The 25,405-nt window shown below is 37.4% G+C and overlaps 2 protein-coding genes across 9 annotated transcripts in view; one reads left to right on the forward strand and one right to left on the reverse strand.

Moving 5' to 3' along the window:
* The first annotated feature begins 1,978 nt into the window (after window positions 1-1,978).
* The window catches only part of Galphaq (G protein alpha q subunit), a 49,656-nt gene continuing 26,229 nt past the window's right edge, over window positions 1,979-25,405 (forward strand). For 3 of the 8 annotated variants that reach the window (XM_078191325.1, XM_078191321.1, XM_078191326.1), the window contains exon 1: window positions 1,981-3,958. In XM_078191325.1, coding sequence (XP_078047451.1) covers window positions 3,841-3,958 — 118 coding nt within the window. In that variant the 5' untranslated portion in view covers window positions 1,981-3,840. Of the gene's footprint in view, window positions 3,959-25,405 lie in introns of all 8 variants that reach the window. The other 5 variants (XM_078191328.1, XM_078191322.1, XM_078191324.1 and 2 more) reach the window with 3 other exon arrangements.
* LOC144475419 (uncharacterized) lies at window positions 13,935-14,580 on the reverse strand. Its single transcript, XM_078191330.1, has 2 exons — window positions 14,420-14,580; window positions 13,935-14,343 (listed from the first exon to the last, which is right to left on the reverse strand). The coding sequence occupies exon 2, from the start codon at window positions 14,338-14,340 to the stop codon at window positions 13,954-13,956; it is 387 nt and encodes a 128-aa protein (XP_078047456.1). The 5' UTR covers window positions 14,341-14,343; window positions 14,420-14,580; the 3' UTR covers window positions 13,935-13,953.

Here is a 25,405-nt window from a genome sequence, read left to right on the forward strand (position 1 = left end):
GAAGCTGTTACGTGTCGAGGCCTGAGCGGCTTTGCGTGGCCGAAGGTTTATTAGATTTTAATGTTTGGTACGGAAATGCGTGGACCAGCCAATGTCTATTTCATCACCGGGAAGCCACTATGGGTTAGGTTTTCGTAAATTAATTGATGTCCATACAGTTGTATTAACAATTATAAACTGGAAGTAACTTTTATGTTCTTACTGATAGCAATACAAAGCCTTAACGAAACGATATATTTTTAACGTTATATAACAGAAAAATTAATTGTATGTAAAGATTTTACAAGGTACACTATAAAATACATTGCCAAAAGCAAGGAAATTATTAATATGGAGGTAAAGAACGCGCATGCATAAAATCGGTTCTGTGTATACCAAACATGTTGTACAAAGTCCGACCAAATATGATGTTCGAGGTGTAGGTACATCAGGTAATGCTAATTCCGGTGGCACGCCGAATTTGAAGGTTAATAACTCGATGACTGGTTATGCAAAATAATGTGCAGGTAGTGTTCTGAAATGATTCCGGGACAGGTATAAGAATATGTAATAAAAAATATATAGTTCCATTTAAAAATTTCTACGTGGCGTTCCCAGGGTCCTCCAAGGTCATATCAAAGTCAAAGAAATTATCATCATAACGTACTCTCTTTGGTATTATACGACGGGGTTCGTCTGAAACATTTTTTACATCTTTAGTATAATGACCATTATACTCTTGAAAGAAAAGATTAAAAGAAAAACCGAACAAATACTCCGTTCTTTTTCAATTTTACGAAAATTTGAAAATCGTAGATATTCAGATTTAAATAATACGTTCGAATAGCCAGTATTCGTTCATTCAGTACTGTGTCGTCTATATGGTTCGTGATCATTCTATAGACTATTCAAGATAACATACCACATGAACGAATGCATACATTAACAATTAATAATCAGACTGTCCGAGAAAGTATTATTCGTTTAACCGATATTGCTTATTTTGCATAGAATTAATCAAGAATATATATATGTAGGCATGTACTTATTAATTGTGCTCGATGCATAAAATCGGTTTTTGCGATATTTCTGCATACTACAAAATTTGTTGTGAATACATCCGAGTAAAGTACATCTCTGTCATAAGAAATAAAAAGTAAATGAATCTAATTTTAATCGTCGATAATTAAACTTAAAACAAAATATTGTTCCACCTTATCTTCAAATGTTTGGACGCCGCTAAAAGACGTTGCACAAAGTGATATCCAACTGCAACAACTATAAATGAAAACTATTCGCACGCAATAGAAAGTTATTTTTCCGTTAGATAATCTCAAGGTTAAAAATAAAATAAGAACTATGCCATGCATTATTAAATAAAAACATGATTTCACTTTTATCAATAATGCTTATTATATAAATAACCTTATATAAATAGAATTCAACTTAGCCGTACGTGTTTGAGATTCCGTTTAATTGAAATCCGTACAGACATGTACGAGAACAGCTATTGTTAACAATTTTTGTGTTTCTTATTTTCGTTAAAATCGTTCTTCGAATTACATATGTATACTGTATTTGACTACATATGTATACTGACACCTAGATATAGGTAAGTAAAAAGAGAAACGATTTAGTATCGACGATGCAATTGACTAAGGTAGAAGGTGACTACACATTATGTTGTTACTTGTTCCTTTACTTAACAATAAGGCTAGCACGTTTACGATCTTGCGTATCAAAGAGCTCGCACGGCTGCTATTGCTCGCAACGGCGCGGCGCGGCGCGACGACGGCAACGGCAGCGGCAGAGCCGTGTGTCGCTGCGAGCTGTCAGAATCGGTCGGTCTAACAGAGAGGCTCGGTGCAGAGGAGAACAGAGCATAGCCGGAGCATAGCAGAGCAGAGCAGAGCGGAGCGTATAACCTATATCCTCGGCGCGGCGCTGTTACGTTCTCCGTGCCTCCTCCCTGGCGGGTGGCGGCCGCACCTCCTCTTTCTCGACGATTTTAATCTCGTTAGCGGACACGTGCGCGCCCCGCGCATACAGGCCGCTATCCGACGACCTACCGTGTTGGGGCTTCGCCAATCTGGTTTGGTCTAACAGGATTCTCGAGCGACCGAGGGTTGATAAAAGGCTGCGTACCGTGCGGGCGCGGCGCGAGTCGCAGGAGGAGTTACTCCGTTCGAGGTGTGGGCGCTCGTGTGCAGCAGCAAGCAATAACAGCAGACGACCTCGTCATCGTCTTCTATCCTCTCGTTCCCGGTTCGTTCGTTCGTTCTTTCTACGTAGCCGTCTTCAGGCTCTGTCGATTCACCATACGTTGCGTACACGTTGCGCGTATGCGCGCATATATTCGGTGTGAGAAACGTATCTTGTCTCGCGTGTGCGATACAAGAAAGAATAGGATAGATCGAGCGGCCGAGCAGGCGAGCGGCGAGCAAGCGAGCGAGCGAGCGGCAGGCACGGTGCAGGAGGGACAAGGACCGGCAGTGCGAATCGAAGGAAAAAAGAGAGAAGCAGCGAGGGCAAGAGCTGGAGCGAGACGAGCAGCGAAGTGACCGAGGAGGGGGCAAGAGAGACACCGTGCGGGACAGGGACAGGCGGAGAGACAGCCCAGCGATAGAGTGAACGAGAGAGTGTGCGACGGGGTGGCGAGGGGGTTAAGGGGGCAAGGGAGAAAAGGAGAGAGAAGGAAAGAGATAGAGAACCGGGTGGTTACCACACCCAACCGCGCCGGGGACCGAGTAAACGAGTGAACGAGCCGTCCGAGAGCTCTCTCGCGAGTGGTACGCGGGTACAGCGAGGGACCTAGGGACCGACGATCGAGATTCGACGGAGTACGCACGGGACTCTTTAGATCTCGATCTAACGGACCTCGCACTCGCGAAGTTTCTCTCTGACCGAACAGACGATCGCCGAAATCGCGCGGCGCTAGCAAACAAGGCTGGAGGAGACGTGTGTGCGCGTGTCTCTACCGCTTTCTCGACTTGTCTCTCGCGAGTGTGTTTTTTCCATGTTACGTTGTAGTACGCGCGTGTGTGAATCCCGTGGCTCGTGGAAAGGAACAAAGGATACGGATAGCAAGTAGAAATTCGCTCGAAGAATAGGCCAGAAGGGAAGAGCGTAGACGAGAGGAGAAGAAAAGAGAAGGGAATAGAGCAGGGAAGAGAACAGTGCAGAGCAAAACGGAACAGAAGAGAACAGAAGAGACGAAACGAGACGAGAGCAGACAAGCCACCGGCCGAGGTTCGTGGTTGTGCGTACATGTGTTGATGTGTCGCTGGCGTCGTCGAGCCCTGCCAGGAGTGCTCCGTCGCCGCGTGTACCGACGTCGTTGAGAATACGGGGATCACATCCACGTTTACGTCGCCGTCGCCGTCGTCGTCGTCGTAGCCCTAGCTGTCGTCGTCGTCGTCGCCGTCGTCGTCGTCGTGGACAAGTGGTTGTGAAGCGTGCTAGTGACTGTAGTGCTGGTGCAGTAAGTCGGAAAGAGTTTCGTTTGCGTTTGCGTTTGTCTTTGCCTTTGCGTTTGCGTTTGCGTTTGCCTTTGCCAGGACGAGAGGGAAGGAAGAAGAGAAACCACGAGGGCGGCGACGAGGCATCGTCGCTTGTTCGCGGTGGCAAGGTAATACCGACACCGACGATACCGTGCCCATCGAGCCCGCTGTTGTGTACGACAAACCTCGTCGCTCAGCAATCACTCGCCACCACCGTAAATCGCTCGTTCCCTCTCTCCCTTCCTCCCTCCCTCTCCCTTCTCCTTTTCCTCCTCCTCCTCCTCCACCTCCACCTCTTCCTCTTCCTTCTCATTTTTCTTCTCTGTTCCTCCTCCATCCGAGGATCCTGCCGTCCTGAGCCATGGCGTGCTGCCTGTCGGAAGAGGCAAAGGAGCAGAAACGTATCAATCAAGAGATTGAGCGGCAACTACGAAAGGATAAGCGCGATGCCAGGCGGGAACTCAAGTTGCTATTATTGGGTAAGTCGTATCTTAATCGGTAACCTATACGTAACGTTTCTTAGAACGTGATATCATTTTTTCCGATAACTACACTCTAATATGCCGGCGTATCGCGAAACGCTATCTGTCTCGGTCTCTCGGTGCCGGTATCTGTATCGGTATCGGTATCGTCCGGCTTGGTCCCGGTCCCGGTCCCGGTCCCGGTCCCGGTCCCGGCTCCTATCAAAACATCGGGTGTGCCGCCCGTCGCCGTTCCGGCCGCCGCCGATTTCCTTTTTTATTATACCAGCGATCAAGTTTTTTTCGTTAATACCGTGTTCCATGGTTTCATTCACGCAGCCTGCGAATCTCGTGCCTCTCGGCGAGATCGCCGTTCGTGTTCTATATCTAAGACCGATCGGAGAGTGTGGTTGCCTCAATCTATATAGCTGGCGTGCGCTTGACAGCTCTCGACCATACTGTTACACGATACTAGAACTTCCTACCGGCCCCTATACACGTCGCTGCGTTTATCGAAACCTCGCAGTTTTTCGTCTCTCTTCAACTCCAATGACCACAGTCTTATTGTTAGTGTTCACCGGGTGGAAGAAAGTCATGCGTGGCTTTCGAAACTGCCTAGTCCCTCCTACAGGTTATTTCGCGTAGAGATTACACGTTCAGCGAATTTTCCAAAATTTTATCTAGATCCGACGTGTCTTTCGCAAGTAATCTCTCCATCTATATGCAATCGTTTCGATTTATAATTATCTCAATTTTGAGATTAGTTACACGGATCATGCATAGAACGTGCACCTGTATGTATGTTTATGTGTAGTATAATACGTGACTATTCTATTGCGTTTTACATATGTTTTTAGTATGTAATTGGATAGGTTGTAATTACGTAAACAGCCGCAACCTAGTTAGAAGCGAATGATTATTTTATCGACATATTCTTTGTTGATTGTAACCGGTGAATAGGCAAACTATGTATTTAATACGCAATCAAATTTGAATTTCTTTCAAGTCCTGCGCGTAACGCACTTCGCCCGTTGTCCATAAATTTAAATGGCCGGGCGTGTGATACTTTTAAAATTACTTCAAATTAAATTTAGCATGCAGAATATTGAGAAACGATGAAAGTTTAATTGGTTCCTAGAACAGCTAGCGTGCGTTGCGATCTGATTACCTTTTCATACTGTATCTGCACCAATTTAAACTTATTAACGAGTACATTACTTACTTTAACGAGTACATCGGTTACTTTGACGAATACATTAGTATTTACGAGTACATACGTTAAAGCATCCGCGAGGAATTCCATTAAAAAAGTTTTTAATCGTTGCTTCTTCGTCGTAAACGATCCTTAGATGTACATATTCGGCCATTACATATTAAGTCGAATAGTTCAAATGTAATGATTAATAACGAACAATTTTATTATTAATTATTATGATATAGACATTTGCGAACATTGTATTTGTCATTTATTTATTCATTTATTATGATTATAAGGGAAGTACTCCGGCACTTGTGCTAGCTGTGATTAATTCCCTAATTGAAACTAGATGAACATCAAAGGATCGTATTATACTCGGAGGCGTTTATCAATTGCGATAATATAGCCACAGGCGTGTACTCACTTTTTTGATATCTGCGATTGGTGTATCGTGTTTTTTTTTTTCATTTTGCTTTTTCTTCGTTGCAAGCAGATGTTATACGTTACTCTTTCTCGCTTTAGCAAAGTATGCCGGCACGATCGCCGATAGGTTATGTCGTCTGCAATATTTTTATTCGTTGCTCGACTTAACGCGAGCAGCTATCAGAATTCTTTTATCATGTTTTTGCAAGCTTTTTCGTTCTAATGGTATAATTATTCAACAAGAGCAACACAATATGTTTGTCGTCTAACAACTTACAATGGTTAAATCTGTTTTCAACGTTCTAAACGGCGTTGCCATTGTATGCGTATCTGTCTCACGATTATGCATAGATTTCTTGGGCTCGACAGCGTGTAAAAATGCGAGGTGAGCGTTTTTAGAAAACTGTTAAGATATTAAAAGCCGCTTTATTATTATCGTTCACCGTTACTTTGTGGACCGCCGATTGAATGGATCGATTTTCCCATAGGAGAAATTATCGCGGTACGATTTTATAACGTCTAATATCGTCTCACTTGACATTATGGTAATTTTGCAAAGTTATATGGGATGAAAAAATATGCACGCACACGCGTACGTGTTCACGTATAAAATATGTATAACAAATCATTTTTTTTTTTTTTTTTTTAAATTGAAACTCGCTTCGGAGCTATGTGTCATCGTTAATCTATATCAGTAAGTAAATGATTTACGATCGGGAGAATCTGTTCTAAAATTAGTACAGTTAGCGTGAGGCTCACATTGATCTTACGTGTACTCACTTTTATATCTTGTCCATCTACCTACGTGCTTTGGATATTCATTACTGTAATATAGAACCTTTGGCTTGAACGAAACTTGTAGAGCTAGTTTGTGGTTCCTAAATTGTGTGACTACGTAAAACCATTTACATTTACGATATTTAGTTTTCGTTAAAACAAGCTTATGAATCTATCAATTTGTTTTTATAAAATAATTACGAAACCGCTTGGGATGTAATATTATCTATTAAATGACTGCTTGATGTTGCGAGAAAACAACCGATACGATGAATACTCCAAAGATGCGTTTGTCTTTTTTCTTGACTCGAGTGTAGTAAGACAGCTCTATCGGTTCTAATTTGATAGTAATACGTTGAGTAAGATTCCGTAGCGATTGAATCTTGCTTCTGACAAATTTGAAGCGAGTCTAAGTATTAATATCTGCTCACACGATAGACGGGAAAATAATTTTTCAATTGGTGTACCCCATTTAAAGTGGTTTTCGCCCACTGTAAGCTTTGTGCGGTTCACAAAAATATCCGACGAAAATGTTTTAAGATAAACCATGACTCATCTGTGACTCGTACTAGGTGGAATTTATATGGGATCATTTTCAAACAATGCTTTTAAATGTTTGGTAAATTAGATAATAATGTGGACACGTTCTTTTATTCGCTATATGGAAAATATTTGTCCTCTACGCGTTGTATTCGCTGATATAAATTTATATTCCCAATTATATATGTTAGGTTTTAATAATATCTTGTATATTTTATAATTGTTAGATTTCTAAGGAAAGAGAACAATACTTTTCTTTTATCGTACACCTTTTGATAGTAAATCAATTAGTTGTTATTAAATAACAGTCATTAAAAAACTTTTCATCAAAAATTTTTTATCATATTCAAGTTGAAGATAGTAATTGGAAAATGTAAGAAAAATTATTAAAAAATTGACACGACTAAGAGGTTTCGCTTTTTATTTATGAATAACAATTACAATTAACCGAAAATTTGTTTTGTTGTCAATGATCGCAACTAATGATGGAAATTCTATTTCGGACACTTTTATAATAAATAATTTTCGACGATGGGAATTAATTGTAGTTTTTCGTAACACTTAATGGTGAGTGTAATTTTCCTTTGATAAATTTTTGAAAAATATTAATAGATATTTATAGATATTTTATAGATAATTAATAGATATTTAAATTTTATATAATTTTAAATAGCGCTAAAAATAGTTATAACATATTTTTAATATAAAATTCAATGTATACACTACTAGGTAATAAGTTAGTGTTGTGGAATTTATACAATTCACAATGGTGCACATTCTTCTGAATTGAGAAAAACTTTCTTCAATTAGCAATGAATTAAGAGATCCATAATGAAGATTTAAGGTATATCGGACATATATGATCATTAGACATTTTTAACTTATTTTGTTGTGTAAATTTATCGTCCAATCGTATTAGACGGAATACAAAAAACCACGTGACCGGTGATGGTGGCGGTAGGGTAGCGCTGCGACTCAACTTAGGAAGGGGTTTGCTTCGCAACGCAACCAACGGTAGGGGGGGTCGACGCGCGTATAGACGTTATACGAATGCGAAGGCACTGTGCGTGCGACGGTTTCCCCACCCGTTAGTTGCGTTGCTAAGCAAACCCTTTCCCAAGCCAACTGGCAATGCTCCCCTACCGCCACCAACACACTGGTTTATTGTATTCCGTTTGACACCACTACTCTGAAACATTGATACGTGTTTATGAACGACCGTGTATAATATATGATTAAAATACAATTTCTTTCATCTATAACTATTGCGGGCGACTTAAATAGAATTTCCGTTATCGATAACTCTATAAACAAACCAAATCAATTTTCTCATGGATAACTGTTTTAAGCAACTGGAATAGTGTTTTTCTCGTCAATAACAGTTATGACTGTCTTAATCGAATTTCCGTGACGATTATCGATAATGAAAATAGAATTTCAAAAACATTAGAATAATTTTCAAAATATTGCTATATTAATGTTAGTTTATTAAAACAATTGAATAAGGAATACAGGAAATATATAGATAATACGTAAACCGATAAACGTAAATTTACGAATAATTTTGAGCCGTGTAGAGAATTTTATAAAATGCTTTCTGCATTAATATTAATCTGGAGGTGTAAACTCGTACCTCGAAATCACGATCGTTCATACATTTACACCCTCTACAAGCTACGTAATAAATCTCGATAGAACGCCCGTTGCTTTAAGTAAATTTACCCATTATCCTTTTCTACATTCGTATTTGATTGAACTTGATCCTAGTTAACCCTTATATAAGTAGCTAATGGTTTGTCAGAATTTCAGAGATGACGCGTTCGACAATTAGTTGACGATTTTACAATATTCGATAGAAATGGACCAAAATCCTAGTATTCGAAAATTAACAAGCAGAGTAAAAGGAATTAAAGGAATGTATATGCATTTATTGACATTGTAAATGGTTATGTATTCGATGTGTCTGCATGTATAGTGTATACAGTAGTATTCATACTTTGGATTATACATGTTGATAGAATCTTTGCTTTATGTTTGCACAAATTATTTATATGTTATTAACTGTTGAGGACGCCTACAGATAGTAGTAAACATCTGTACCGTCTACATCATCCTTGTCACTTATCTTCACGTTCTCTGCCTGTGAAAGATACAATCGGCTTTCTTTGGTACTTTCACAACGCGTCGTTGCTAGTAATCGGGAAACAACGCAAAGGTTCAAATTGATCGTATTATTTTTATAAAATTGTTGTAAACTGATTATCATAATTGAAAATGAATTAAGACACCTTGTTAATCCCGAATTTTCATTTTAAGATCCGCAATCTAGTTGTCGCATGTTCGTTTATTTTAAAATTTACGAGAATTATTTTTCACCCTTCAAATACGAAAAAGTTCACTATACACCACTCTGTAATACACTTTGTGCGTGTGTCAAGATCCATTCTAACTAATAAATAAATATTAAAGATCGCTGTACGTGCATCAATAATTTTTATTAAATTGAAATACAAATAAATATTGCTGAATATATGCATCAAATTGTTTGTTCAGTCTCGTTTAGTTATCTTAAGGAAATGTAATTTCAATAGTTCATTGAAAGAAGGAAAGGTAAATATAAAAGTATTATGTATTTGGTGGTATATAATGGTATTTTAAATATTTTAATCTCTGTACAAATATAGTTTCGAGTAAGTACAAAGTATAATGGCCGCGCGACAAGTAGGAGCCCTTCAAACGAGTCCCTGTACATCTTGAGTTCGCACGGGGCACAAACACACACACCCATACATGTATATGAGCGGCTAGAAGAGCGTGCATGCGATTGGCTATCCGATAATTGTGAATATCGCCTAGAAAAATCCGCGATGTATTTCATATCGAGTGTTTACTATGTTTTTGAAATTGCACGAGTCCACGCGTGTTTGGTTTCATTTCTATGATTAATGTTACTATTATTTTATTGGTAGTAATTAAACAAATGCAGAATGGAAAATATTTTTCTATTCGAAAAATTTGATAAATAGATGTCTATGGCTTTATACTGACCTCTAAAGTCATGAGATAATTTCCAGAAAAAGCTTAATTAAAACATTATTTCTAGATTTTTAAAACTGTGATACGATTACATTGTGCAGCAATGCTCTGATATCATAAACGCTAGGTGCACCCGTTCGAAATGCTGGAAATAGTGCTATTAACAGTATTAAAATTTGTAAATCTTTTATTTTACAACCTTATTTATAGTTTTCTTTACAAATCCTAAAGATAGATTAAAAAGGATATTAAAACAAAAAAAAAGAACAAAAATTACCGACATCGACGATAAACTCAAAGTAGAGATTCTGTGCATTCTCGTAAGGGTGGTATGCGTTCCGCGCCACTTGTCAGTTTCACCATTCCCATTTAAGTTAATCCAATAATTTTTTTCCTTAGGCACGAGTAACACACTAATGTAATATTGCTTGGTAAGCGAAACATGCAGATGTTTGATCCCCATTGTTTTCTTGTCTTTCGATACATGAATATACGTGTGGCTATACACATGTACATATGTAGTATATGTATGTATACTTGATTAATTGCAACTGTAGTCAGTAAATATAACAATGGATGAGCGAGACCGGATGTTATTGTTTAAATAGTATAATTTCCAGCTTATTCGTGAAAAATTGGTACAATAACATTTCTCATCGATAGAAATACGTGTATTCTTGTGTACAGTAGATGGACTATTAAGAATTAACACTTGAATATCTCTTTATTTTTCAAAATACAAAAGAACATTATTAACAGAAGTAGTCGGTTGATAAATTCCAAGTTAAAAAAATAAAAACTTCCAATCGAATAATTTTTTAAAAATACGCATGAGCCCGTTGAAGACGATAAAGGCGACCTTAAAATTTCCAAAACTTCTTCAACTATTGAAAAGTTCTGAAAAATGGAATAACATAAAAAAAAGCTTTGAGTTAAAGTAATGCAAAAAAATGAAATATTAAATTAAATATGATTTAACTCTTTGAATGCTATGGATGTATATTGTATATGCGTTTAAGGCAAGTTATTGGTGTAGATTCTGAGCGCATGTATGCATTTCGATTATCTCGAGAACTATTCGGTACTTGAAAAAATATTTCGTACGAAACTTTTTCTATTTCGAGGTAGACATAATCCAGAGATGCTGTTTTATTTGTATATTACACAACCCTGACGAACACACGAAAATCACCATTAGTTTTTTTCAGATGGAATTATAGAATTTCTAATGCGCGATTTGTTGCACCATGGAATTTCAATTAAAAACATATTAATTCATTAAAAATTATTTCTTTGGAAAATATTTTAATTTCAATATCGTTCCTACGTAAATTTCGTCTATGCTATCGATATATTAATAGATATATTATATCGAGTATTAACTTTCGATGGCTTTATTTGATTACTGGACCACAAATAATTTTCGAATTGATGTATTAATTTTACTAGATTATATTGTACGATTGCCATTACTTCCCATACATACATAAATTATGAATCATCTTTAGCTCGATATTATATTATTACTTTTGCGTTATCGTCCCGCGTGTATTGTTGCGAGCTGACGAGAAGTCCTCCGGGGTTTCTGCGGGGTAAAGGGAACAAACGAAGGTTCCGTCTGACCCTGCCTTCCTGGTTTCTGTCTGTCGTCTTGACGGGGCCTATTGCCATTGTCGTAGGATCATTGTGCCGATATACTCTATCAATTGTTCCTGTAGCAATGGACAAATGTCTACGCTTATGGATTATCGATGCGCTCTACCTCACTCGTTCTTACACACTTTATTCACTTTCTTTTTCGAAACGATTTCGAACATCGCCTCTCAATAATACATAATACTACTTACTCGATAATTAATTTTCATAGTTTGCTAGCTTTCCTCTCAGAAGTGATAAGAAATTTACAATACAGTTTACGTCCGATCTGAGTTATTTTATACGAAAAAAACATCCGTTTAAAAGCCAACTTTGCACCACATTTGCGAAAAGTTTCGAGTTTTTGTTTAATTGTAATACTACTTCGTTCTTATAATTTTATCATCCCATTTAATTTTTGAAAACAATTCTAAATAAGTTATTCCGTTTGAAATGGCGTTAACGTACCGTTGTTGCTATCGTATCTTCGCGGAGTTCTGCGACTTTTTCGCTTCAAAGTCTTTCAGGTCTCTAAGGTTCACCGGTCCGTTTTAGATTCCCCAAATTCTGAACCCCCTTCGATTCTTTCAGAGAATTGGTATCGAGTATCTCCGGACACCTCGGGTTACGGTCCTGAATCTTGGTCGCGCATACTCTGCGCGCATACTCGGCGCGGTACACGAAATCTCGTTCCAATCTGTACTAGCTACTAGAACGTCTCAGGGAGCCAAGGAGTGCACTCGCGAATCAAGCGAGGTCCAAACTTGTTAACTAGACAACTAGAGGACAGACACACGCGCACACACACACAAGCTCCAGACTGTCGAGGGACGTTACTAAACTAAAAATTGTCCAACTTCACGATTTACAGTGTGAGTAACGTTAATAATATTCGGGCACAGTTTCAAACACAATTACTTTTGTTTAAATTGAACCAAGTCGGTCGAATTATTCTTTGGAGATGTTAAGTTTTCTTATTAGACAAAGAGTAGAAAATATTTTTGTAAAAATTACATTTGGTTGGACTGATAGAAAAAAAATGAACGTGTTTGTAATTTGTATGCATGCTGAAAGTGTCAACGAAATCAGTTTAGCGGGTGTTACGAGCTACAAACAATTGAAAATTGTAAAAAGTAGAGCTTTTCATGATTTTCGACAATTTTAACGGTTTCTATGAATGGCCGCAGCTATCGTAGATATCGGTATTACATCGCTATTTTCCAGTTGTATCTTTGTAAACTTTATAGAAACTGTAATACCGGTACGACATTGTACTGGTATATGAAAACACCGATATTGTATTTTTACCTACGGTAAGTGTGTCGATTACTATGCCATCTCCTGGTTACCGCGCCCTTATAATAAGTTTCCTTATATTTAAAAAGCAGCATTATTAAATGCAAGGTATTGAATTTATTGAAATAATATTCTAAATTCCTGATATAAAGTGCAACGTGTCTGTGGCAAATAAAGACGAAAAAATATAAAAATGATGCCTTTGAAAACAAAAAAATAGACTATTGTGTCCATAAAATTCGCTTAAATTTCAGATATATTTTTTCATTTAACGTTCATTAGTATATAATTTTCTTTGCCTGTTCAAACAATTGTAATTGTTGCGCTTGTTGTCTAGTAAATTAAACAGTCTAGTATTGTAAGAGAATTCAAGTCGTTTGGTCAATTAAAAGACCTTTGTTTTAAATGATGTCCGAATATTAATACGATTCACTGTACGTACCCAAATACCAACAACTATACATGCGAACGCATCGAAAGGATAATAATATGCTGGAGATTTTTTTTGAACTGACATTATTCAAATGACGAACGTTGACTTTTTATAATGTGTACGTCGAACGTACACAGAAAAAGATTTAACGGTCTAACGGTAAAATACTATGGACAGCTATAGTATACGCAGGACATTTTCTAGATATAGATAATTATTTTTCAACATCGATAAATAACCCTATAATCTATGCACGTGGCGTTTGTTTTTCTGAAATGAAATTGTTGTAATTTATAAAATAAATTGATCAGGTGATAGTGGTAATAATATGTTAGTCACCAGTAGACCGCGGATTTTATGCATTTATGATCAAACTAACTAGCCGAATTAAGCAGATAACGAAGACACGAGAAAAATTGAATAATATTCTACCATTATTCCCAATTCATTGAAATCCTTCTGTTCGTTGCAGGAGGGTCCGTATCTTAGATCGTCGCAACTGATATAGACAATTTTCATTCTGCACAAAGATCCGCAGTCTAATAATCAGTTTCTGGTTTCATTTATTTCCGTCGAATCACTTCATTTATTAAACAAAATCAAACATCTGCGCGTCCGTATTTTTAAAGATTCGACATGTATGCATGCTGTATACGTACGCGCTTTCCACGATCACTATACAGTGATTGGTTTCTTGTAGCCGATTTTCACTTCACCGACATCCAAGTTGCCCATTTCTACGTCGCCGACTCTCAAGTCGCCGACTTCAATTTCGCCGATGTCCACGTCGCCGATGTTTACGTCGCCGATTTTCAACCTGGCGGTCTCAACGTCGCCGATGTACACGTCGGCGACCGTCACTTTGCCAACCTTTACATCGGCAACCTTCAAGCCACATGTTTCTATGTCGGTGATTCTCACGTTATTGACTTTCACGTTGCCCATTTTTACGCTGCCGAACTGCATCTCGCCAATTTCCACCCGGCCCATTGATAAATTGCCGATCTTAATATAGCCGCCCATACCTTGTATGAAGGCGCTGCTGCACTCCACTTTGTCCATATCCTGGAGAAAAATAAAGGCACATTATTCGCGAGATCGATACGTATCGGGATATTAAATTTGACATATCCGTACTTACCGGAGTCTAGCTTTTGATTTGCTCACTCGGTTACTTTCTGTATATGCTTTCCTTCTGGATCGCAGTGTCACAGTGTGGATACCTGGATTCTCGGGGGGTTCTTATATACTCGTGTGCATTTGTCATTTTCGTTAATGTCCACGGTCGCGGTCAAGGGTAAGCTCGTATTCCAACGCCTCCGAAATAGTTGCGTTGTATACATACAGTGGCTAACGCCATATATTTAAATAAATATTCGTTGAAAAGAAAAGTCCTCTCTCTCTCTCCCTATATATATTTACGTAGAGTATATAAACATATAAATAATAAATATATATAATAAATAGTAAATATAATACTCTATTAAAGTAGAGTATATAAATGTAAAAATATTTGATTTAAATACATTCGATACAAATTTTTGATATAGTATGTATACCTACATAATTTTTAAAATATTAAAAAGGATAGAATTTTCATGGCATATAAGTATTTGAACTCTTTCTAATTTACGTGTAATATTGATGTGTTTCTCTTAATAATAGTTACTATATAGTAATGCATAGAAATTATTTGTTATGAAATTTCAAAATTTTCTTTGTTTCGCAGACTTTTAGTATTTTATAGGAAAAAGTATACTAGCTGGAAACGCGTTAAAGAAATTATTATAATAAATTAGGTTCTGATAAATCTTTTCTATCGATTTCCGGGATATCAAGAAAATTAGTTTAACGATTTGAATACAATATGTGAACAACTGTTATTTAGTAAAAATTCTGAAAAAATCTGGTACTGAGATATTAAGTTTTTATTGTCATTGAGCCGTGAAATGATTACGTTAGTATATTGCAATCGTTCGTTCATTTTGGGAGAACAATCATTTTCGCAGATACATATATAGCGGATTGTTTCTTGCTTTTTTTTCGAAGCCATTTAATATTGTTGCGACGAGGCAACCATAGTTCTTACATTTAGCCCTTTTGCTCCGATTACGAATATAGGTCGAGCATAAGCTATTTTTGTCTGATGTGTTGCACATAAGATATTGTTACCATCCAAGGTTTTTAGCGATACCGTTTATCTCGAAATAAATGAGTAAGACGTTTTCCTTTCCCCGTAAAGTGGATCATCTTAACTTTTTCATTTTCTTACTTGCCCACGATCAAGAAAATTTCAAAGGTACGGTAAATATGTAAATTGATCTGAAAGGGAACATCGAAGTTTTTCAAGGGAAAAAGTTCGTCTACATTTGGAGTATAATAATCTGGCAGCCCTTGTGTATACACACTATACCTTGTAGACATTGCTGCATACAATGCATTTAGGTATTAAACGGCAAACGAGAGTTGGACATTATTCGAATTGTTTCGAACAAATATTTCTTTAAGATAATTGTCCGAACGACTCCTTTTTAGTTGAACGTTCTGTCCGAATTATGATTATTCATTATTTATCATAAATTATTCTATCCGCTTATTCGAATAAATTATTCGCCTAGTTTAATACTCGAATAATTTGTTAACCGCTTTTCAATTACATAATTTGATAATATTTGCTATATGCAATGCTTTATTTTATATGTTATACTTTACTATATGCAATACAAGGGGTTAATTTTACTACCTTCCGTAAAAGGGAATTGTTTAACTTTTTTTATGATTTTCGGGTCTATAGGATACAGGATGAGTCTCGGGCTTATAGCTTTTTTTTTTTTTAACCCTTTGCCGTACTTTGACGAGTCTGACCCGCGATGCAAATTTCTAGTAACAACCTGTTAAGTATGGATGTTATTCCGTCCTTTTAATTCCGTTCATTTCTCATCAATATTCAAGAATTTAAGTAAATACAGGCACACGATGAATATATAACTTTTCTTCTTCTAAAAAAAATGATTTTAATCGAAGAAGTTCAAGGGATTAATTAAGTTCAAATTTTTAAAATCATGTTACGTTGTTTACCTTTGTAGTTAATAAACGTTTGCTTTCTTATGTATTTTCATGTTATATAAGCCGGAAATGATTGTATTATAGCACGTAGTATATTTTAATCGAGTCCGCGCGATCCAAAACTCCGTCGGTGTAAATTTTCATGAACACTGTAGAATGGTTAAATAGCACATGGTTCAGTCTATCGTAAATTGATTTGATATTTTCAACAAAATGAGTACATAAATGGTGTGGAAATCTTTCTTTCGTAATACGATTGAATGTAAGTACATACCGTGGAAGGTATGCGCGCAATAAATACTCAACGTATATTCGTAGAATTAAAGATGTAAAATATATATATCATTTGTTTAGAATTCGCTAGGTTTTTTTCATTCCGTAACCTATAACAAGAATCCAAATGTAATCCGAAACCAACCAACTAGCAGTACGTCGGGTGGAAGGTTCTTGAGCTCGAACTAGTGTCCGCGTGTTGGTACTGCATCGGTGAGGGACTCGTAACTCGAACGACCGCGAATATACAGTGCGTCCGTTTTAACTCGACTCGCGGAATATCGTGTTCGAGGGGAACGGAAGAATGAAAATTTTCGTTCCTGCGAATGCGATAGATAATATTATTATATATATATATCATTTTAAAATTTCAACAAGACGAATTTTTAAGAAGAAATCTAAAATAATTAGGAATCGCAAGGATGCGAACTGCACACTTGATTCATCCGCTTCCAAAGTATTTATTAACAATTGGTGTGATCCGATAACGGCGGATTATCAATTATTACTCGTATCGATGCGGCAAATTGAAATCATTTATCGATTTCTTCGAAATAATTCTTTAACAAGTTCGTCATTTCATTAGGCACAGTTTTGTAAACGGTTTACAAGTCTTATAAATTGTAACTGAACATTATAACCTCTTGATTAGCACCTCTTCGTTCTTAATAATTTCCTGAATAGAATTCTTTGATTAGATTTCTTTTATTTCAATTAATATTTGTTTCGATTTAAAAGGAATAAATAATAAGTTCTCGTGCGTGTAGTTGCACAATGAAAAACGTACACGGTTGAGAACCTTATGGTCTAGTGTTGTATGTTTAGTAGCCGCGGTCAAGTAAGATTTAACTAATAAAAGGCGAACGACATGTCAGTTCAATAGGTCGGACGCCTCGGTTCTTAATTATTCTACTACCAAATATGAACGTGGAGCATATTATCGTATTACTTATTGATTTATACAATTTTAGATAACGCAAGAATTAATAATTATTTTATTTTCGTCATTTTCTACCGGTTTCCAACGGTATTTGATTCGCATTAATTTCAAAAATTTTGTTTAACTCTCATTCGTCCTAAAAGCCAATTTGATACTATTTTCAAGGTTTCAGAGTATTATTATTATTCTGCTATTTCTACGACAAATTGATTTCAGATTTGGCGAATTTTATATTTTCAACGCGAAGTATACGCATTTATTATCTGTAGAAAACATATCGTAAATGTGCGGTAATATTTGTTACGAATTTTATAAGTAGATAAAGACACGTTACCATCGATTTTCAACGGAAAAATTACCTGAAATAACGAGCGAAAATTTGAACGATGTAACGATATTGAAAGGGGAAATCAATACAACTTTTTAATATACGTTTCAAATTGTCAATAATAGGAAAGGACAAAGCGAAAACACTAAGCAATCAGTTTGTACGGCACATCGTTTCATTCTGCGCGAAAAATGTAAAGAAAACATTGCGCAAATATTTGTCCCCTTATGTCCAATACAAAATTTTGTTAAATAAATTGTCTAGCTTTTGTTGTATTGATTTTTTTTTACGATAGCGTCAATTAATGAAAGGATGAAGGTTAATTCTATACCTTCGCAATTCGAAATGCTTTCCGGTTCTCTTATTGTTTCCGGTTTTGTCTGCTCGGTGCAGTATCTACTTTCGTAATGCGTTTTACGCGTGATTTGACGAACATTTTCTCCGTATGGTAACTGTCGCCAACGGGAATGCAGACTGTGTCAAGTGTTCTATGTACAGAAATAGTGGACAAGGAATATTTCTATGCTTGTTACCATTGCTCGGAACAAACCTTACCTCACAACAAACATTAGCCAACCGTTTGCTAAACGTAACCGCCGGTTATTTCGATAATGCGTATCATCCAAAAATCGTGACGCTTGAATTTTCAAATTTTATTGAGTATAATTATCGACTTCGAATTTTCTGAAGATTGAAAAGAGATTCAGTTAATTTTATTAACAAGTACGATTTAAAAGGGACCAGTGCATGCTTAATTAGGGCACAATGTGACTCTCACTGTAAAAAACTTATTTCCTCCATTTTTGAATTGATTCAATTCGAATGAAACATACAAGGCAAAAATAACCTGTTTTTTAAACAAGCTAAAACAAGTTTATATTTGATACAGAATTAATGTTATTCTTCCACATAAATAATTATACGTTATATATTTAAGATGATTGTAATTTGCGCATGAAACGTGTAACGGATGTACTCTACAGAGAATGATACACGTATATTATTTCATTATTAGTTCGAATAACTTCTTCGTTATTTATGTACGATATATTTAACGTACGTAATAAACATTGTTCAAAAAAGAAGTCGCGAACATTTGATGATAGTTCGAATAAAACCACGTTCAATTTGATAGAGAATCGTGCGTCGTTAAGGAAGAAACCGACAGACTAGCCTCAGGATGGTAAGCCAGGTGGATCGAGATGAACGAAAAGCAGACACGTCGGGGATCTAATCGCTAGAGAGCGCTGATGTAAAAAGCTCTTCTGCTTGATACCGTTTAACTCTTTTTTTATTCAAAGTATAAGAAAGCCTAACAATAGGCGAGGCTACGGTGAGAAATTACAAGGTCTGGTAGATCATTAATAATTAACTGCAACGAAGTTATTGCAGCAAATAGAATTTACCGTCCTCGGAACAGGTCTGTAAAATAAACAAAAAGTATCAGAATTGTCGATGTTCTAGTCTCTGGACCCCAACCATAATAGCCTAAAGATGCTAACATATACCAGTTTTTCTTTCGGGCTTCCAAAGTCGTTGCTGCAGATTCATTGACAAGAACACTTTTCTTAGTGTAGCGTTTTATGAATGGACAGTATTGTCTTTTTAAAATTTGTTTTATATAGGCATACGATGTCCGGTGTATGTTCTTGGAAGACAATCTGGTGTTTTTCGTAGCTCGCGTAAAAGCCGCTGATGTTTTAATGTACTATTGTTCTCATATAGGCTTGCAGTTGTTCGTTTCTTCTTTTTCCTTTTTCTTGTTAATTTTAGACTTTTCGTTATCTGGTGTCCGAGTCCGATGACTAGTTGTCTGTAGAATCGTTTCGACGTTTTGCCCTGAGTTCTTTTTACAAACTCTGTGAATTCTGTTCATTATATTTCATTATTTAATTCATTATTCGGTTCATTTGATTCGTGAAAAAATTTTAATGTCCTCCCACTGTGATCAATTTCACAGCCCTTCTTTAGCCTTCGATCCCGAGATATTTAAACACGAAGTTTTGAAAACGCATCTAGCAAATCAACTATTCAACACTCTGTAGGAGCCGAAGGTTGACGGCCGGAGAGTCCACGAGCACGTCAAGATTTCGGAACGATCTCCGGAATCATAACAGCTGATAGGTGCTCGCGGACTCCCGTGCGTTAACCCCACACGACGAATGCGCGTGCACGCGTGGTATTAGACGCTGGTCGTACGAAACAAACGAATTCGTGACATTTGATCAGTACACCGATAAAAGGACACGTTCGCAAAGCACGATGTCGAATGCAACGAACGTCGACACACAAATTACGATTACGATGATTATTTCGATTTACAATTACGGAACTAATTTCGCATCGCTTTACTGTCTCTTTGCATCGTGTTTATACTGAATCCTAGAAGATCCTTGCAAGAGTGCCTTTGTTTTGATCGCGTGATATATTCTGCGGGAGTTTCCAATATGGATCAACATCCCGGTCGATCACCTGCGCAAGTCCACGCGTGTACGGCGAGGATGTAGTACTACTAAACATGAGTAAACTGCATGCAGATAACGGTTGTTTTGATTTATCCAACCAAATCGTTCAATACTTTCGTAGTTTGTAGATAAAAGATAACCACGTGCTAAGGAACTAGGTCTCGGACTAGCAAGAAAAAGTTTCACGCTGATCGTTACCTAGTTATCACAAATTCGATATTATTTAGATAGAAAATGATTCAAGTAACGGTTCGAACGAAGCATAAGAGTCGAAATTGTCAATAATGTTCGATCTTTTTTCATCCGCATACATTTTATGCTTCCGATCGGTCGTCGAGTCTTTGATGTTCTAGGTTCGACGCTCGTCGACGATGTTTATTCGTGCCGACAAAAGTTATTCGAAGCTTTCGGATATAAATACGTGTGAAAGACGAACATTTTATCCCGACGCTACAAATAAAAAGTGTATGTTTATTCGTCGGTTAAGTTCGCGTCGAATGGAATTATCTGTTCTATACTCGTCGAACGGTCCGATTGGAAAATAAGTACGGTATGATATTTCAAACGCGACCATTTGTCCGAAAAATATTAAGATGTTAACATCACGAATAAATGAAATAGTATCGTTGCATCGAAGCAAAAAGGTTGAAGTTGAAAACATTGATGAAGCAAGCAACGCTATCGGCTGCCGCTTATCGCAGGTCGTTAAAGAAATTAATGAACATTTAATAGCCCGGAACGCACGACGATCGGTTTCGCCGTGGACGCGTTATTGTTGACCGCGCGCGATACGATCGGTATGTCAAAACTTTCCTTCTTTTTTTTTTTTCTTCCCCCGGTGTTTAATATAATGCGTAATAGAATCGGTAACGCGATCCACCGGTGACCGTAGGCCGGTTTCAAATCCCTTTGATGCAACGCCTCTTACTGTGAAACTCACCTCGTCGAGAAGTCGCGCTGTGTTCGTTACATGCATTGTCCTCTCCCCGGGACTTTCACGCCTTTGTGATCTCATGATTCACGTGGGTCTAGCGTGCATATTTACCTACCTGTGCCGCGAAATGAAACCCAAGCTAAGCATGCTTCATGCGGTTTTATCGGTCGACAGTATGCCGCGAACCTAACCTGGTTCGTAGTAATAGGAAACTTTAAACGTATGGATAGGACGTTCTCCGCGTTTTCCATGAGTTTTTATTTAGTAAAAAATGTTGGTGTACAGATATCGATGGGAAAGAAAAAAGTTTCAATTACGTTGCTTCTAGCATCCTAGTAGGTTCGTGACTTTGTGCCGCTATTCAGGGTGTCCCAAAATTCGTAATCGAAAAATGTGGGCTTCAAAGATTTGTAATTTCTCATACAGTGATTTGAATATAAAATTACACGTATGACTAAGACTACGGACGAATAGTGATTCAACAGTTACTCACTGCCATATTCATCCAATAATGACTATACTATTTTTTAACTGGAAACCTGCCGCGACGAGTCCACATTTTAAACAATTTATTATATTATTAATTGCCAATTTTGCTCTCGAAGTTGTCACTGAATTACCAATTTCGGTGACTGTAATCATACATCTTTTGTCTCTCAAACCGTTATTAACAATTAACCTTCTAGCGGAATTTGGATGTCAAGAACGGCAAATAAATTTTTATATCAAGAGGATGAATAGTATATGAATATGTATAGTAATTCCTGATAAAATCGCTCTGAACAGAGTCATCCTAGTGGAACTTACGCGAGTCTCGTCGAAGCCACGAATTAATAAAGATCTATAATTTATCGTTACCGTTAAATAATGATCCTTTCAAATAACATTAAACGCGAAAAGTGGGAACGGTTGCGTGGCTTCGCGCGAGACCAGGGGATAGTCCGAGGATCATAAACAATGGGAACTTGTTACGGTACGAGAGCGCAGATCGTTGCAATAAAAGAAAGCAGGGGAAATGTTTAGGTAATGCATAAGACCAGGGATTACACGCTCGTTTTACACGCTGTGTGTTCTCCGGCGAAGCATGGAAGACCGTTTTACGGGCATTTTGCCAGTGCTTCTTGTCTTTAGCGTGTGAGTAACGACCATCGGCGTGTCGCGTACGTGTCGCGATCGTGTCAGAGTATCTTGTACCGGCCGGGGGTAGTCGATTGCAGTAAAACACACGGGGTTCCCTATTTCGACGGAGCGCCGAAATTAGCGCGGATAAGCGTCGTGAGAAATTCGGGACGCGCTTCAACGTTGTCGCGTAATTATTGAAACGGTATTTGTAAAATATATCGGAACGTTTCAAATCTAACATAACGAAAAGATTTATGAGACGAAGTGGAGAGTTTGCCTAAAAGAATTTAATACAACGTAGCGCAGGTAAAAGCACAGGTAATAAATCGATGATCAAAAGGAACGGACGTTGTCGCCTCGAAAGATGTCAAAGTGTCTCGCGTAACAATTTTTCACGATTTTTCAAGTACTCGCGATAATTTGACCCCAAAAAAATGTTTCAAATGAAAGTTGATCGGTTTTCGATTGTCTTTCGATTGGTGTAACAAAAAATTTCCATGAAATGTTTGTTTCTCGATAATCCTCAAGTACGCTTTCAATTCTTTTTTTAAATGTCACTTAACAATGTTGTAGCTCGTGTCGAAACGGTACTCGATGACCTGGTCTGCCATGGTTTTCGAATAATAGATCATAAGTTGATTGTTAATCAACTCAATAATAATAAATAATAAATCACTTAATAATAGATAATAAATTAAGGGTTACTTATGGCAACCGATTCACAGACTATCGATCGGGGGGAAAGAACCGATTTATAGGCTACCGGTCGATGAAGTGTTAACACTGTCGTTAGACGCTTAGAATTTCCATCTGAACAAGAAGATTTCACAGGGAAGGCGTCCGAATGCGATCGTCATGCGATCGCGACCTATGCCCCTGTCGTGACTGTCTCACAGTCAGGGCCGTATAATTCATTATTCCACAGCTGTGATCCGGTGAAACAAACGCGTCTCAATAGGTGAGAATGTTATTAATCACAGAAATATGATTTAGTAGGCGGGATAAGTCGCGTGTTTCAACGATCCATGCGACGATTAACACGTTCGTTGCCGACAATTAGACACTATATAATCCCCACATAATTAAAGCAATTTAATTAATTAAAATAAAACTAAAAAGTTCAGATTTATCATATAATATTTTACAAATCGTTCACAATTACAGTCGATTAAAAAAGTTTCTATACACCTTCTGAAGCGCACTAACGTTTTTAAACGCACCGAATGACGCGAATGTTTTTCAAATGATAGAGGGACTGGTATACTCGGCTGTAACATTCTAGAATTGTAGAAAGTAGCTTTAACATTGTTAGCGATATCTATATGAAAACTTAACAAAATAGTTTCTACATTTTTACTGATATTTAAACAAAACCCCAAAAACTGCTATAATCCGTTTTCTAGTACTTTTGATACACAATATACGGATATGTTGTTTCGTTAAGTTTTTGTTTAAATATAATGTAAAAATTACAGCGAGTCCATAATTATTCGCGCCATTGCATTTGCGTCAGGGATATGCGTGCTTCGTCCTGGCCCGTAGATTTGAAACAGCCTGTACAATTTAGTCTCTTGATTTGAACACTTCAGACTGGCAAGTGATACACGATGCGGGTTGAAGGACGAACAACAGAATTGTCGGTCTGCTGCGGGCTCACCTATGCCAGGCAACGGTCCTACAACTGGCAAGCACTTTTCGATTGCAAAAAGTAATTTCGGCTGGTTTTTATCCATAAAAAAAGCATCGTTCGTCGTGTTAGTTTGTCGTCGTTGCCGCGAGTAACGTTAATATTCGGACACTCAATGACTTTCCCTAAATTGGACCAAACGACTTGAACTTTATTTTAGACGTAGGACCAATTAGATTACTGGACAATGACTGAGAAACATTTTCTATAATACCTTCAACCGATTGGTACGAGGAAAAGGAATAAAATTGCTGCTTTCTCATTTATTTTGTCCGAATTGTTTTATAGTTATTGTTGAACTTTTCAAATCATTTACAAAAGAAATTGTTGCAATTACGGTCACTTACGATGCTGTAAATTGCAGATGCAGCTACGAAATGATATTAATTTTTACGGAATAGCATTGTTTCCTGCAAGTTTCTCCCCAACGGAATAGAAACTCGGAGCTCCGTTCAAGAGAAACTGTATTTTAACATTTAACTGTATTTATATATTATAAAATATAAAATATTTTCATAAAATATTTATATAATATAAAAAAATCGATTTTTCCAAAGATTTACATTAGAACACCCCCTTAACAGGGGTTCGTCGCGATACGAGGTCCCCCGTTCCATGTAACTTACTTTCATACACATTGCGTATGCATTCACGAATGTACTAAACATTGATGGACAAATTTCGTTCGAAAGTGTTGAAATATGACGCTACGGTCAGTGACCTAGAGAACAATGTAAAGGTATCAGGTGCCAGCGAGAGTAGTTTATGGAGTCAGGAGATAGCAACACGGGTAGACGTTGTTAGATAGAGACTATGCTATAGTTTTCCCTTCTGATGGAGTTGCAACGTACAAAAGATGCAACGTACATGTTTTATAGAATTGTTAAAAAATCACTGTTTTATTCGACCGCTTGCAGCACAAGTTCAGTCAGCGGTTTCGCGATGCAACGCTAATCCTCTCTGAATATTCTTACCGTTTCAGAGGCTTCGCAATCAGAAGCCCTACCACAGTACGTAACTACTAGCCCCAAGAACATCAGCTTTTACGTCGAACAAAATTTTTCTAAATTGAGACAGCATTGAAACGGTTTCTAATACTTTCTTTCGGTTCCAGTAATTTCCTTGTCGTCGTCATAGTGGTAAACTTGTCCCCGCTTTCAATCCTTAAGATGGAAACAAGGAAATAGTTACGGTTTAATGTACATAGCCCGAAACGAATTAATTTACCGACGTGTATTCGATTTTATTTTTGGCAATTTTTCGTGATTGGTAATTAGGAAAATAATCGAATTGCGGGACAGTGCTGGTCAAA

This window comes from Augochlora pura, chromosome 9 (genome assembly GCF_028453695.1).
Source record: "Augochlora pura isolate Apur16 chromosome 9, APUR_v2.2.1, whole genome shotgun sequence".
NCBI classification, from domain to species: Eukaryota; Metazoa; Arthropoda; class Insecta; order Hymenoptera; family Halictidae; genus Augochlora; species Augochlora pura.

What these genes read in the sequence shown, in the direction of transcription:
- LOC144475419 (XM_078191330.1), bottom strand. Translation starts at nt 14,340, where the DNA reads ATGGACAAAGTGGAGTGCAGCAGCGCCTTCATACAAGGTATGGGCGGC.